The sequence below is a fragment of the Platalea leucorodia genome (genome assembly GCF_965183815.1).
Source record: "Platalea leucorodia genome assembly, chromosome: 8".
In the NCBI taxonomy this organism is placed as follows: Eukaryota; Metazoa; Chordata; class Aves; order Pelecaniformes; family Threskiornithidae; genus Platalea; species Platalea leucorodia.
The window spans coordinates 4889988-4906198 of record NC_138830.1 but is presented as its reverse complement, the minus strand read 5'-3'; the positions used below and the strand labels follow the sequence as shown (position 1 = coordinate 4906198).

The 16211-nt window shown below is 43.9% G+C and overlaps 1 protein-coding gene across 3 annotated transcripts; it reads left to right on the top strand.

The window, feature by feature from the left end:
- The first annotated feature begins 561 nt into the window (after positions 1 to 561).
- MYNN (myoneurin) lies at positions 562 to 13882 on the top strand. Of its 3 annotated transcripts, none has more exons than XM_082320779.1 (8): positions 562 to 620; positions 1339 to 1637; positions 3559 to 4361; positions 6309 to 6468; positions 7184 to 7362; positions 7644 to 7727; positions 8161 to 8247; positions 10023 to 13882. In XM_082320779.1, exons 2-8 carry the CDS (start codon positions 1372 to 1374, stop codon positions 10289 to 10291), a joined length of 1848 nt encoding a protein of 615 aa, XP_082176905.1. In that variant the 5' UTR covers positions 562 to 620; positions 1339 to 1371; the 3' UTR covers positions 10292 to 13882. The 3 variants fall into 3 exon arrangements, with proteins under 3 accessions (XP_082176905.1, XP_082176903.1, XP_082176904.1); XM_082320777.1 differs by having other exon boundaries at positions 7154 to 7362; XM_082320778.1 differs by having other exon boundaries at positions 564 to 620; positions 1344 to 1637; positions 7154 to 7362.
- The last annotated feature ends 2329 nt before the right edge of the window (positions 13883 to 16211 follow it).

Genomic DNA, 16211 nt, shown 5'->3' with positions numbered 1-16211 from the left:
CACCGTCCCCGCCGCGCTGCGCACCGGCGGCGGCGCGTCTCCAAACTTTTAAAAATACATTTTCGGGAGTTCTTTTGTTTTTTTGTTTTTTTTTTTTTTTTAATTGGAAGCGCAGGCGCGGCGAGACTCCTCAGCGCTGCTGCGTTAACAAATACGTTAAACCCTTTTTATTTACCAATCCGGGGCGCAGGGCGAGGCTCTACGCCGCGGGCGCTGCCTCAGGTGACTCCCCCCCGCCCGCCGTGCCGCGGCTCCCGGGTGAGGCGGCCGCCGCCTCCCGCCGCGGGGCCCGACTACACCTCCCGGCAGGCGCGGCTCCCCGCCACGCTGACGGCGGGCCCCGCCGCGGCGCGCTGCACGATGGGAGCCGTAGTCCGCGCCTCCCCGAGCCACCCGGGAAGCCGTTCGCCGCCCGGCCCGGCCCGTTCCCCTCAGCGCGGCGGGTCGCGGCCCCGCCCCCGCTCCCCGCTCTGCCGCCGGTGCCCCCGCTGCCCCCCGGCCCCGAGCCGCCCGCGGGAGCGGGACACCGGAAGTTGCGTCCCGGAAGCGGCGGGGGTGGCGTCATCAGAACATGGCGGCGTGAGGCGAAGGCGCCGCTTCCCTTCCCTTCCCCTCCGCAGGTGCGTGGGGCCGGGCTGCCGCCCTCCCGCCGGCCCCGGGGCGGCCTCGCCGGCGCCGCAGCGGCCCGAAGGGCGGGCGGGCAGCGGCGGGGGCACGGACGGCGCCCCGGTCAGCCGGGCCCGGCCGCGGGGGACACGGGGGTGGCGGGGCCGGGCCCGGGCCAGGGCCGCGGCGGGGGAGGGCCCTGCGGGCTCCGTCCCGGGCCGGGGGGAGCCGCGGCCCTTGGGGCCCGCCGGCACCGCCTCTGCTCCCTTGGCGCCGAGGCGGCCCTTCCCCCTGGGCCCCGCTGAGCGCTGGGGACTCCCCGCACCCGGGGTCTGCCCGTTCCTGGGCCCCGCGGCGGGGAGCGGGGCTGTGCCCCGGCGAGCGGCCGCCCCCGCCGCCCGAGCGCGGCCCGGGCCCAGCCTCGGGTGGCTCCTGTTCGCAGAGTGCTCCTCGGAGCCCCGTTTTGACATGACAGCTCATAAGCTTAGGCCGGCTAATCCTCTGATCTGGGTGGAGGAGTATACGCGTCTGTGCCCTCGCCCCCTAAAATTAGCAGCTCCCCAAGTGAAGAAGGATCCACCCGTCTCGCTGTACCTCGTACAAAAGCGCTGCTGCACAAACTATCCTGCAGGATTCGAACACTGAGTCTTTTGTAATCATTAACTTACTCTGTTAGGGGGGGAAAAACAAAGTTAAATCTTGCATGTAAATCAACTTTTTTTGCTTTCCCAGATCAGAACGAAGAGGCTGCCGCTCGTTATCAAAATGCAGTATTCCCATCACTGTGAGCACCTTTTAGAGAGACTGAACAAGCAGCGAGAAGCCGGCTTTCTTTGTGACTGCACCGTCGTTATTGGTGAATTCCAGTTCAAAGCACACCGAAATGTGCTTGCCTCTTTCAGCGAGTACTTCGGTGCGTTTTACAGGGACGCGTCTGACAATAATGTTGTTTTGGATCAGACTCAAGTGAAAGCTGATGGATTCCAAAAACTCCTGGAATTTATTTATACGGGAAACTTAAACCTTGACAGGTAACGTACGCTATTAAAGGGGGAAAGAAAATAGAGAAATAAACTTTGTGTTAAGGCAGTACGGGGTTTTTTGTTCTTTGTAATAAGTTCTGGAGAAACAGATAGTAGTGGATGTGATACATATTAACAAGTTGAAGATCATCTGTTTGTATGTTTTAAAATACCACATGGCATGCAGGTGCCAAAACAAAGGTATGTTGTGTGATATTTCGCTGATTGATAGTTTCACTCTCTGAATCTTTCTGTCTGGATTGGAAGGGATTAACAATCTGACGTGATTACCGGGAGAGGGAAGGGTAAGTGTGTTCTTTCCGAAGTTGGATTGTAGAAGTCCTTTTTGCAGAGAACACACAGAAACTGTATGTACAGTAGAGACTAAAGTCTGAGGAATGCATGAGGATAGGCATGATTTAAAAAAAAAAAGTTTGTTAGAATTTGCATGCTCTGTTACTTAAATCATATATTACAGTATCCAAAAGGAGTCACAGAAAACGTGTTTCCCCCCTTACCATGTTGATTTTGTGCCCGGTGTGTTGCTTCATGTGCAGTGAGGATTCCCTGCGGTGCTTTTCTCTCGGAGATTATCCCTCACGAGGGAGGTGTGACTGCTTAGAAGTACGCAGGCCAGGATTTTACCTCCTCTCTCAATCTCTGGTGTCAAATGCATTTTAAGAAAGTTTTCTTGCTATCGGTGTGTTGAAAACTCATACTCGATAATTTAAGTACGCGGATGCGGAGTTTTCTTTAAATTCACAGCAATAGAGCAGCGTGTACAGGTAGGTGGTGAAGTTAGTGAGTGGTGCTTTGCGAGTTACGTATGAGCAGAAGCATGCAGCGTTCTTGATGTCTGTCTGGGACTGCAGCAGGAGAGTTTCTGGATTCGTTCTGAGCAGTTGAGATCTCTGAAGGAAGAGGAAGGTGAAAGGACCGTTCCCAGCCAGGGAGAGCTGTTTGACTAAGGATGGCCCCGGCAGCTCTGCCCCTGCGCGCCCGTCACCTTGTGCTGTACCCCTCTGGGGGACTGCTGCAGCCGTCTGCAGATTCTCTTGTCTTCTGTGACAGCGAGTGCCGGAGCGACACCAGGAGGGTGTACTTTGAACTCGGAGCTAGTATAATACCCGATACTAAACCACTTAGATTCACATACAGAGAGTAATTGTGGCTGGTTACTTATTGATTAATTACATTTACTGTGTAATAGACTGTTACAATGATGTTGTTTACCATTAATCTCTCTTTAAAGTGCTGTAAATCTGTAAATGCGTTGATGGTACGAGTTGCCACCTTTTCCACATGATTTTTTTCTAAACCGTCAAGGCCTGAGTTGCAGGAACTGAAAAATAGAGCGCAGTAGTTTAAATGATGACTTCCTCGGTGTTAATGTTGTCTGTGCGCAGGTGATACAGAATTAAGACAGTTTGCAAATCGTTTTATAAAACAAGATTAATACCTGCCTCACAGGAGCGCTGAGGTGAATGCGCCGCTTGCGAATTACTTAAGACTTTTGCCAGAGGGATTACAGGATGGTAATTTATGCATTTTATTCTCCAGTGTTTTATCCCTTTGTGCTGTGATTTCTGAGCTTTTTGGACCAACGGCCCCACGCCTAGCCTCACCACCTTACAATCGGACTTTTAACGTAAAATTCTACAAAAGGCATGTAATTGAAAATAAAATTCTCAGTTCTGTGGATCTGCAGACCCCACTAGGCACGGGCCATCGGTTCGGGAGCGATTGTCATAGCAGCGTCTTCCGGCACTGCAGCACTAAGAGATTAGATCTTGCTGTATGTGCTCTCAAAGTTATGCTTTCTGACAGCGTAACTTTTCTGTAGCTGCGCTGTCTGTATTTGATACAGTTGGTACAGAACGAATATTTGCTTTGTCCAGAATATTGTCACCCACCTCTTGTTTTCTTGCAGCTGGAACGTTAAAGAAATTCACCAGGCTGCCGACTATCTCAAAGTAGAAGAAGTGGTCACTAAATGCAAAATCAAGATGGAAGACTTTGCGTTTATTGCTAATCCCTCTTCTACAGAGACATCTAGTATCACTGGAAATGTTGAAATGAATCAGCAGACTTGCCTTCTCACTCTCCGAGATTACAATAATCGGGAGAAAGCAGACGCTGCTTCTGCAGAGCTGGTTCAACCACAGGCAAAGAAAGCAACTCTAGAAAAGAAATCTCCTCAGACCAAAAAGCGAAAGAAGAATTTCAGCTCCCCCAAAAGCGTACAGAATAAAGCCATACAATATCAGAACGATGTGACCGAGAACACATCCATTGAAATGTTTTTAGATGCAAATAAGCTGGCCACCCAGATAACGGAACAGGCTGCCCAGGGCAGCGATAACGCTGAACTACAGCTGGTGTCTGTGGTGGAAAGCGAAACGCTGGCAGCGCAGGATATCCTCGTTCAGACTATTGCAGCAAAACAGAAGCGGGGAAAGCCTCAGCAAAGCTGTGCGCTGAAGGAGCACTGTATGTCTAACATAGCCAGCGAAAAGAACGCTTACCAGCTGGAGAGTTCAGGGGAAGAACTTGACCAGAAGTACTCCAAAGCTAAGCCGGTGTGCAACACCTGTGGAAAAGTCTTTTCAGAAGCCAGTAGCCTCCGTCGACACATGAGAATACACAAAGGAGTGAAACCGTACGTCTGTCAGCTTTGTGGGAAGGCATTCACCCAGTGCAATCAGCTGAAAACACATGTAAGAACTCACACAGGTAAGCCGCTGGCCTCGTCTTCAGGGACTGCGGAGACCCGTAATCACAGCCTGTGCGTACAGGGCTAAAAAGATCTTTGCATTCTGACTTCTTCCCCTAGAAACTGTGTCTGCTGATGGCACATGCATGGGGACAGTACCTGTATCCTGGTAGCATGGAATGTTTCAACGTTTTTCAGTACAAAATCATAGTTTCTACTTTAAATAGCTAGAGAGGACTTTATTAGTCTGAGCACCTTGATTTCTGGAAAGACTCAGAAGAGGTGGTTATGCTTTAACTGTAGAGTGATTAAATGGGATGGCGTGCCAAAAACTGTTACCAATAGAGCATGAAAAGCTCACTGTACTTGATACTAGAATTTCTGTTGCTTTTTTTTAAACATTAAATCACAATATATGTTTGATAACAAAATTGAGGGGGAAAAAGCAATCTCGTGACAAGTAGGTTACTTCTGCCATAGGGTCTTCAGAAAAGGTAGGGGAGGTGGCTGAATTACTGCAGCATTTGGGATTTTATTTAGTAAAATGTGCAGCTGAATTGTGTGATGGTGTTATCATCTCCGCAGTCAGTAGCGTTACCGGAAGTTTGTGTTGTGTCAAGAGCTACTGAGCAAAGCACCAAAGAGAAATCAATTACAAACACTGAAACGTTAAGACAATATATCTGACTTAAAAAGATTATGAAGAGCAAATCACTGGAGCCTGGGAAGCCGTACGGGAGAAGCACTGTGCTTGCTTGTCTTTTTGTATGTTCTTCCCTAGGGATGAAGACTCGATGCCGGGTTGGTTCGTTCTTCGGGCTGATCTGGCATAGCTGTTGTTCTGCTCTCGCCTTTGCTGCTGTGCTTAGCCCAGTGAGCAGCAGAGGGACCTGGTTTATGTCGTTTTCTTCCTTTTGTGGCTGGCATTCAGAATTCTGAAGTAACAGTGAACCAGATAAAAAATTGTTTACTTTTGCTCTTTTTTCCCTTTGGAAAACTCTGAGCAGAGGCCAGCAGTGGAGCTCTTTCCAGGAAGCCGTGAAGATGTGAGAGAGGTGAGGTGTTGAGGTACAGCTGCAGGAGAGCGCCTTGCTCTTTCAGTAACCGAGGGAGAGGATTTCAAATATTGGCAGCCAGTGACTGACCAAAGATTCGTGTGCGAGATGGAGCTTGCGAGCAGTGTTCAGGGGCAGTTTGCTGGTAGGAACGTCAGCTACGCTTTCTACTTTTGAGGGTGTTGTACTGATTAAAAATTTTAAAAACGACGTTACTACGTAGTTTTTGCATGAGTAGGTAGGGAATTTCGTGGTGTCGGTTGCTAGATGACAGGTTAGATGTCGAATACTTTTATTTTTGAAGTTTTTATGTACACAATATACTTAAGAATTGTGGAGTTCCTGGTTTGATGGTGCACTGCCACAGAAATGCAGAGATAGGCTCTTTTATGCTGTCACCTAAGACCGTGGAGTTGCACGGTCCGTTACATGAGATGGTGTTGACGACTAAGAAAACATGAACAGCCAGAGAAGCACCTGTAGCATTCTACAGCAGATGCTAACGAGAAATTAGTGAGCGCTAGACTGTACATTGAATACTTGTTGCTGTTTGACAGGCAAGAAAAGGCAGGTGATTTACTGGTGGTTCATCTTGAGTATTCGGAATCATGAATAGGCATAACCAGCAAAAAGTCTGAAAATGTAGTAGTAGCATTCTTAACAATTGTGGGGAAAATGGCATAATTAAAAATATTAATTATGACTTTTTTTCCACCAAAGGCAACGTGTTCAAAAATAGCCTGTTATCCGCTGTATTCCTGGCACGTTCCACTTCGGTGGACCGATGACGGGCTGTTCCAAGGTGCTATTTGTAAGAAGTATTAGAGCAGACACTTGAGCTGTGGTCAGGTAATGGGTTGGAAAGCTTCCTTACGTAAATGCAGAGAGCACAAGGGTTTTATTTTTCGCTAGGGGAGAAGCCATACAAATGTGAGCTCTGCGACAAAGGCTTTGCTCAGAAGTGCCAGTTAGTGTTCCACAGTCGGATGCATCACGGAGAAGAGAAACCGTACAAATGTGATGTCTGCAATCTGCAGTTCGCAACTTCAAGCAATCTGAAGATTCACGCCAGGTAGGCGAAAGTGAGATCCTGCAAATGCTCATCCATATGTTGATTTAAAGAAAATATTTTACTCCAGTGCGAGCAAGAGTTACACATTCACATAATTTGGTCATTTCTGCTCCTTTTCTCTCGGGTCTTCTCTCGTGCTGCATAACAGAATAATTACGTCTATGTCCTTGCTCATTAGGGAAACAATTGGCAATTTATGAGTTGTATGAATACCAGCATACGTGCTGTTATCCTTATGGCAGTGATGTCGGGTTTGTTTTATTTTGTTTTAAACTGCTTGTAGCACCAAAGAGGAGAGAGTTCCTTGATGGGAAGTGAAACAGAACTGTTCTCACTGTTCACTGTCTTTTTGCATTTTTGGCAGGAGCAGGAATTACGTTCCCTTGTTCGGAATCATCATTTTGTCTTTCAGTAGACTATTAGAATGCAAAACGTGCCGAGTTCTCCTGGTGCGTGTGATACGTGCAGGGCCTGTCGTTCTGTTCAGCTGCCGTTGAAGTCACGGATGTGCCGATTCCCAGAGTCAACGGTGAATGTCACTCTGTGAGAAACGGCTAACTCAAAACCACACTCACAGTTGTTACCTTTTTTTTGGTTCAGAGAACATTAGCACAAGGAACTTTGGGGATAAAGTACTAATTCAGGAAAGTTACTTAATCGCGGGTGTTGCTTCCCTTTCTGCCAGGAGGTCACTGATGCCTGTGTTCCTTCGCAGGAAGCACAGTGGCGAGAAGCCCTACGTCTGCGATCGCTGCGGCCAGCGCTTTGCTCAGGCCAGCACCCTCACCTACCACGTGCGTCGCCACACAGGGGAGAAGCCCTACGTCTGTGACAGCTGTGGAAAAGCCTTTGCCGTCTCGAGTTCTCTCATCACCCATTCCCGAAAACATACGGGTAAGAGGCGGGAGAGAGAGCACCGCGGCACCAGAACAGGCCTGGCAGGGGAGGGCTGGCCGCCTGCAGAGCGGCGGGAGATGGGCAATGACCGGGAGGTCTGGAGATGGGGAGTTACCCCCGGAGCTGTCATCCAGCTCCTTGCTCAGGTTTTTTCCCTTTGACTCCGGTTTGGGGAGCTCTGTCTCCCAGTGGACGTTACCTCTGTTTCATTTTGATTTGTTCTTTGTGTGTATTCTGGTTTATCTACTGAAATAACAAACTCCTTGTGTTTCCTTTAGGAGAGAAGCCATACATCTGTGGCATTTGTGAAAAGAGTTTTATTTCCTCTGGAGAGCTCAATAAACATTTTCGGTCCCATACAGGTCAGTTTCCAGACAGGCTGCTTCCTGCACTATAAATAATATTCTGCCTTTACCCTTTTGCCTTTAAAACACACCATATTGTGCTGTACTTGAAAGTAGCAGAGTTTCTTAATTTATGTATCTCTGTGTTAACATAATTTAAAGAAAATATTTGTGAATTTTTTTTAATTGCCTTTTTCAGGCTAATATCTGTGTAACAGCGTAGGTGTTGATGTATGATCGTGGCTTTACTTCTAACGTTTGGGGTTTTTTGCTTTGTTTTAATCTATTATTCTGGAAACAATTTTATTCTGAATACAGACACACAGACAAAATAACAGAGTTACAAAGTTGTACTTTAAAATACAACATTGAAATCCATTATCCTACATCTCTAACTGTGTTTTCTTTCAATTTGAAGATTGTTCTAACTGTCAAACGAATTTTTTTTCAGGTGAAAGACCATTTATCTGTGAAATGTGTGGAAATTCTTACACGGATATAAAAAATCTTAAGAAGCACAAAACGAAAGTTCACACAGGTGAGTTCCTTGTGCAAAGAAAGGGTAAGAGCCTGCATCAACTGTTGTGTCTCCAATGCTGAGTAACATTTTCTTTTGCTTATCCAGGCCTAAAATTAGAAAATAAAAGACTTTTGCAGTGTAATTCTCTTTAGAGCCAAAAGTGTCCACTTTAGAGGTACCCAAACCTTTTAAAGCATAAAGTACACGCTTTAAAGTAGATTCAAAACAAATTTTCAAGCATTTGCATTGCTATAGCAAATACATATTGAGCAATGTAGAAGTGGATTGCTGCCGACAAGAATTTCTGTACGTGAATATTTACTTTCTTGTCCCAGTAACTCGTGAGAGCTTCCCACGTGAAGGCGTAGTCTGAATTGCAGGACATTTTTTACCTCTTCTGAATACGTCAAAGGAGTATGTCTTTGCAAGGGTAGTAACTGAGGTGAACAAGGCATACTGGTTACAGGAATTACTTTACATCTTGAAGGCATAAATATTTTTAAGGTAACAGTGAAAGATATTTTTTTTTTATATATATGCAGTCAATGTTAATCCAAGTCTGAGCTGGATTAGCAAACACAGAAGATCAGACAGCTGGCAAAATGTTCCCAGCTGCGAATACTGCTCTAAAAAGACTTTTTCAAATACATTCAGTTCCTATTCTAGATAGCAGATTTTGATTAGGAAGAAATTTGACATATATTACATGCCTATGGTACAAAGCACAGAGGTGTTCAGATAGCCAGCCTCTTTCAATGCTGGCTCCGTACACCTCGTTATCTGTCCATCCTTAAGTGTATTGACCATAATTCCCTTGCCTCTGCCATATGGAAAAAGGAATAATAGGTGTCTGTGTACGTCTGGATTGGGAGGGAGAGGATGAAAAAACAGGAGTCGTACACAGAGGCAGTTTTGACTGTCAAGAGCATGAGGAGCCCCGTTTAGGAAGGCCCCGGTGGAAGCAAGGGCGAGGTGAGAGCAGCAGTGCGTGTGGAGAGAGCCCGGGGGCGTGGGCTGGGAGAGCTGCCGGGGCAGGTCAGCTCTCACGGAGAGGCAGGAGGCAGACAAGAGCGAAATAACTGAAATAACAGTTTCACAGGAGTGAAAACGCTGAAGTAACAGGCTTCGGAGCACACTTTGGTAGAAGAAGGGTCACATATCCAATGTGGCTTAATCGGAAAGCCGTCCAAGAGCAGCGGCAGACTGCATTCGAACAGGAAGGCAGTGAGGAATCTGTGAACAGTGATTTCAATTAAGAATAGAAAATTAATTTCTCAAGTGACTGGATAAAAACTGTAATGGGTCTCGCTGGAATGGAATTAACAAATGTTTTCTTCCGAAGAAGTTTATGGATAAATGATATATTGTACATTGCTATCTTAGTTAAAAGAGGATGCTTGGATGTGGCTGTGGTTCTTAGGTTTTCTGGGGTAGAAAATCTCAAGGAAACCTTCATAATTACATTTTTTCCAAAGCTCCTTTGTTCACTGTGATGTTAAGGATTTGTTATCTTCTGTACCGTGCCAAGTAGAGATCAAGTTGGAATGCACCGTCCGTCTAGTTGTCATGCTATGAGCAGCAGAGGATGTGATTCTCAGTGCTTACATTGTATTTTACAGCTCATTCTGTATTTACAGCTCATTCTTGCTTCGCAGCCTGTTGACAGCACTGATAGCCCTCTTTGACACACTTGACACACCAAGTGTTTGTTTTGACAGTCATTTGAAAAGGAATTTGCAGAATTTGCGCAGCAGCTTTTGAACATTTCTTTCTTTTTTTTCCCCCCCCCCCAGGATCTGAAACTCCCCCTGATTCTAACGCACTTGATAATTCTTTCAATGAACAAGAATCCATTCAGAGTCAGAAAAGTCCTTTATCGGAGTCCATAGACGTGAAACCCTCTGAGATGTCTTTAGCACTTCCTCTTCCCATTGGGACTGAAGACCATCAGATGCTGCTTCCCGTGACGGGTAGTCAGTCTCCTTCATCAGAAACATTACTAAGATCTGCTGTGACTGGATATTCAGAACCTCAGTTTATTTTCTTGCAGCAGTTATACTGACGGTGCAGTACAGAGCCATCCAGGTAGTTCGGTAGTGAACTTGCATACGTTTGGTCAGATGAACATAAGCAAGCAAGCAGTCACGTTTTTTGAATTGGACTTGTTCTTTTTTTTCCTCTGTGTAAAGACACTCGTAAGGCATTTCCATTGTGCAGTGCTGTCTTTCGGGTTTTGTTGAATTGTGCTAATCTACAATCAAATTTCTATTTGTAATTAACACTGATTTCCAGGAGACAATTCCTTTCCAGTAACACTTGCCTTAAGAATTCTCTGTTCAATATGTACTTCGGAGATCTCCTCCCATGTTCCTGCTGATCTGATGTGTCACAATATCATTTGAGAGTAGATATTTTAAGCCATATTTGATAGTTTAAGAATATTAACCCAGAGGTGTAAGGGGAAAATCGTAATTGGAATGTACTGACAAGCTTGTCCTCCTGCATTCCGAGGCGATGTAACGGTACACGGTGGAAGGCAGGCCGGTGCTCTGGTGAGGTGCGTGCAGAGAATTCCCGCTCTCTGCCCGAAGTAGCCGTCTTCAGCTGAGGTCTGACCAGAGGGAAAGAAAGTTTTGTATATATTTTCCTGACAAGGCAAGTAAAGGAGGGTTAATTTTTTTCTGTAGTGTGGTAAGTCAGAGGGTTCTAATGGCATAGATACTACTGGGTATTCTTTCCAACATGTCACTTTTTACTTTTTTTTTTTTTTTTAAGTGAATCCAGCATTGTTGTATCTTGTCCCAGATTTATTTTTCCCATCCCTAAAATGCCCTGGTTTTGGCACAAGCAGCAACAGTTGCTCAAAAGGAGAGCTGGAACATGCATGTTGTAGATGAGACGAAAAGATGCAGTGACTTACTTGTGAGGCACGAATCATAGCTTCATAATCCTTTTTTTACAGCAGCGCTTCTTCTTGTGCTAGACAGTAGGTACAAAAGAGGAAATAAATCCCACCCTTCACTGTGATAATAATAAGTGAACGCTACACGAGGGGGCATTAAGGAAGGATACAACAGAGCAGACTGATATTCTTCCAGGCAAGGTTTTGCTAGAATATGACTGATTTGTTTTAATTGAAATATTTATGTGTTGCTTTACCTCTCATGTCACTTGTCCACAGTAACTGCACAAAACTGGCATCTAGCAAGACACGTGTAAAGGTATGTTTTATTACTAGCAATGTAAATTTTTAAAAAGCCACATTTTTAGTGTCTTGATAGGGTCATCATTTAAAGACTAGTTGACAATAGGAGTACTTTTATACTCCGTTTTGCCAGTTTGTGCCATTAACATAATGTAAGCATTATTTAAGTAATCATCAAATAGTAAGGAAACAGTTATTATACTGTACCAACAATGCATTTAAAGATATTATTTGTTGGTTATTTACTTGGTGCTACCATTTTATTTCCACTGATGCCTTGTGTCCAGACACTGATAAATAGAAGAGCATAGGAGATACCTCTTTAACTGATTCTGTTCTACATGGAGTAATAATTAATCTGCACCTTAATTAAACAGACTTGTGAAAAATTTCTCGGACGATTTCATTTAAATATTCTGCAAATAGTCCCGTGACTCCTGAGCATGACTAGATTTCCCCCCCCCCCGTATATATTTGTACTTGTAAAGTAATAGGCCTTTCGCTTCTTTGTGTTGATCATCTTAGTATGTGGCACGTTTAAAACTCTGCTTCTTGACCATATTTTATGCTTTAATATATGGCCAGTTTGCTGATAAAGTCTACCACAGACAGCAAGGAGTACAACCGTGTTCACCAGGAGTGTTCTTAATGCAGGCAGCTCTAACTCTGTCCGCTGAAGCTAATTATTGCCATACCTGCCCGACCTTTATTTGCTTTGCTTACCTGTACTACACCACTTATGAACAGCTGATGTCCTTCATAGCGCTGGCAAAGGACAATGGATGAAGTTCTCCATTTTTTTTTTTTCCTGTTTGTTTGGCATTTCCCCCTTTCCTCCCCCATTTACTTTTTTAGCTTCTGTTGTTGATGTAGCTCCTGAAGGATTCCTTAGTCTTGCCATTTAAGACTGAAGAACCACAAAGATCAGGGTCTTCACTCTGTGTAAAATAAGCAAATTCTGTGTAGCTTGTCCTAAGGTTCCTCTTTACTTTCTCTCTCTGAAAATAGAGCAGAAATTTGGGAGAGACATAGGCTTAGTCACAAATACTGAAAAAGAACAATACCGTACAATTGATACATTTCATATTTAAACAGCTTTGGAAGATAAACTAATGATATGCTGCTGTTATCTGAGGAAAAGTGTCTGAAGATTAACACATCCAGGATAAATGACCGCAAGAGAGAACTAGCTCTGGAAAAAAAATAAAATAAAAAAAAAAAATCACATTCCTACATAGAAAATGCATTCCATAACAATGTTTGTTTGGACTGTTTTTATATTTCTAAAATTATAGCTTATTACTGTATTCTTAGATTTCAGACTTTTTTAAAAAATACAGTGCTTAGATTTATACAGGATTTGTTTAGATACTTATAACAGTAACGCTTTATTAGTCATTTAGTTTTCTTTATAGACAAGAAGATAATCATTATTTTTTACAAGACAACAATTTTAACCTTTCTTAATAGAATACACAGGCTTGTAGTTTTGTCTCGGAGCAATAATTTAGTGACCTGCACTCTTGAGTCCCCATCTGAGAGTCTTGATTTTTATCCTCATCTTTCGTGAAGATATCTCAGCTGCTGAGGTATGATCTCTATGTATTCATTTACTAGAATATAGATTTTAAATATATATATATATATATTAAAAAAAAAAAATTGTAGGTGTGTTCAGGCTGGGTGCTGTAGGACCTGAAGAAGCAGGTCGGTACCTTACCTTTTGCCAAGAGATGCATGGAAATCAGCTGCACGTCTAACTCCTAGGCGTAAGGGTTCTGAGTTCATTTTGGAGGTACAAGGTTTATAACAGTGTCGATAATTTCTGTAAGGGATTAATGTGGGAAAGCATGGAATCTTTTCAGGCAGACGTCTCCTTCTTGAGACCTACCTGCAAAATGAAAGAGGGAATTTTAATAATTCCATTAACAGTAATTTAGAGAAAATGACGTGATTTGTCACACCATTGTTTCAGTCAACTTTGCGCTGAAGTCGGGGCAAGTTTTGCCTGAATAGGTTATCTGCATCTAGAACTTTCTGAATTGGCAGTTCAGAAATACTTACGTGAGAATAGCTCCTGGGATGATACTTACTTCCAAATGTGTGCCTAAATGTGGGCACAAAGCATGACAACTTTTCCGAAATCACGTGTTTCTAAAAAAACCTTTCAAGTATGGACAAGTCCCTTGTTAAGGATTTCAGGGCTGTGATCTTGGAGAGGCTATCGATAAGCCTTGCAGAATTAAGTTCAGATAAGGACTAATAACTGATTTTTTGGTTAAATTATTTTTAAAATATCTTCCATGTATATACAATTTTTCCTCTGTTATTTGTACATAGCTCAACTCTCGATTTTTATAATCCCCTGGGAAGGGAGGGAGTTGTACATATTTAGCCTGAAGTGTTTTATGTTAGACTTTAATAAACTTGTTTTGTAATTTTCCCTCACCTTGTGTCTCCTGTTTATAACTGCAAGGGGTAGCACCAAAAGGAGGAGGGAAGCAGTCTAACATAACCACCCTGTCAGAAGGACGCAGGGCAGCCCTTTGCGCAGCAGGCTAACGCAGCAAGGGCTACTCCGTTTTCTTCTTGGCAGTAAACACACCCGATTTCTCTCACAGAAGATACTTTGGGTCTGTTCAAACTACATTAAACAAGAACTTCATGCTAAATACAATCTAGTGTAATGACTCTTAGGTTAATTTTTTTTCCGCTTGTTTTGAAGGGCTTGGGGTGAGGTTGTTTGTTTTGGGGTTTTGTTGTTTTTACAGAGTGCTTTGAAGATGTACTTTTTATGTTAAAGTAGATATTCAGTGAATTTCTTTATCACAATTTGTATCTTAACTTATTTTTACTAGATTGTTTAATTTTACAGAAGGTGGTATGGTGGCTAGATCACACAGTAGGACGTAGGGGACCTGCCTTGTACCACTGGCCTGCTGGATCAGTCATTTTCCTTCCCTTTAAACTGGGGCAAAAATGCTGCCTTTCAGCAAGGTACTGCGAGCTCTGGAAGCTGAAGCAATGGTTTACAGAGCAGGATGGTGCTTGCTTTTGCCACTAGAATAACTTACTCGGAAGGCCATGGCAAAAATGTCTAGCCTGTGTAAATTCTCTCATTCCAAAGAACACACGATACATCTTTTAAGAATTTCAAGGTTTGGTTTTCAGAGAAAGGAAAGCAATAAATGTCTCTGGCGTAGGCCTATTTAAGCAATATGGGTTTCTGCATAAATAATTATTTTAGTTTGCAGGAAGCTGTTTATACCTAATTCAGTAAGAATTACTCTGCAGCCCTTTCTTACAAAGGAACGTCACAGTGAACTGTAACACATGAGCTATTTTCATGGATATTGTCAGTAACGCAGAGTGCTCTTTTGGGCCAAGCCTCTTGCTGTCAAACAAGGGTTCAGAGAGAGTAAAAATATTTCAAAAACATACACTAGCAATTTTGAAAGTAGATGCCATTTATCCTGTTACATTTTGTGTATGATATTGTTGCCATCTTACCACATCTACTAAAAATAAAAGACTGCTGTTGGTAGAGTTGGGACTGACTCGGTAGATTTGGTTCCCTGTTACCGCAGCAGATTGACAAATGTCATTCATACAAGTAAATTAAGACTTAATTTGGGCAACAAAATTAGCCTGAACTTCATATACAGGACAAGGGAAAGAAAGATATATGGAAAAAAATACACCTCGATCTGAATCTTGTAGTGGTCTTTCTGGCAAGAAATTGTATCATCAGTGTCTCGGTACCGAGAGCACTCTCTTTAGACTACCAGAGTATAACCGGCAATGCTCCAGAGCAGCAACACTCAGAAAAATATCAACTTTGATAATACAGGCCTATCTGATTTTTTAAAAACTTACGGATTTTCATAGCATGCAGCAGCTTGTCAAACAATCACATGCTGTGTATCTTCAACTTCTGTTTTCATGGCTCTGTTCTTCTGTGCAACAGTATTTGAAATATAAGCTCCTCTCTAGAACAGGGTTTTCACAGTGCCACCTATGGACTTTATGCTTACCAAGATGACTACAGGTTACGATGTCCCTGTGCAGGCCACAAAGATAATTCATTTCTGGTCTCCTGCTCTGCCCTCGCCTTTTGGGTGTCTGTTAAGCTATTCTGTGAAGCGAACGCAGGGGAACTCCTGGTCTGGAGGGTGAAGAAAGCTTGATCAGGTCTTACACATGGTCTCTAGCAGGCCAGAAGGTTGAGCGGGCAGAGAGAGAGCTCCATGTCAACTTGTGTGTAGTAGAACAAACGTACCTGCTCTGCGGCCTTACCTCTAGCTCCTCTTAGGACACTAAGTGCTTTTTGGATGAACAGAGCCTCACTAATTTGTGTTCAGGGGCGAGGGAGAGAAAAGAAAACCCCAACACTTACCACAGCTATCAGTACCGCTTTGGTCATTTCAGCTCGGTAAGGGGTATCCATCCGTCTCCCTGTTTCTCCACTACCACTGTGATAATACAGAATCGGAACATCAGCAGTTACTTGCTGCTTAGAGGCAGTGTTGTTGAAATGACTTTCTTATCTTTTTCCCCTCATACTTCAGTCTCGTAGGTCTTTTGCCTGCATGCACGTACATTGAAGGATTACTCTGTTACTTACTCTGTCCTCGTTTTTAACAGGCGCGTTTAGACATGCACAAGATTGCACTAGTGAAAGCCTTTGAGCAAACCTCTGCTGTCCGATTTGGTGACTTTTTAGGAGCATGGATCTAGTCACTTCTACAGGTGCAAGCAGAGTGGGTGTACAAAGGAA

Coding starts and splice junctions, on each gene's coding strand:
- MYNN (XM_082320777.1), top strand. CDS start 1,372: ATGCAGTATTCCCATCACTGTGAGCACCTTTTAGAGAGACTGAACAAG. Junction 1,638..3,558: donor GGAAACTTAAACCTTGACAG/GTAACGTACGCT, acceptor GTTTTCTTGCAG/CTGGAACGTTAAAGAAATTC. Junction 6,469..7,153: donor AATCTGAAGATTCACGCCAG/GTAGGCGAAAGT, acceptor CCTTTCTGCCAG/GAGGTCACTGATGCCTGTGT.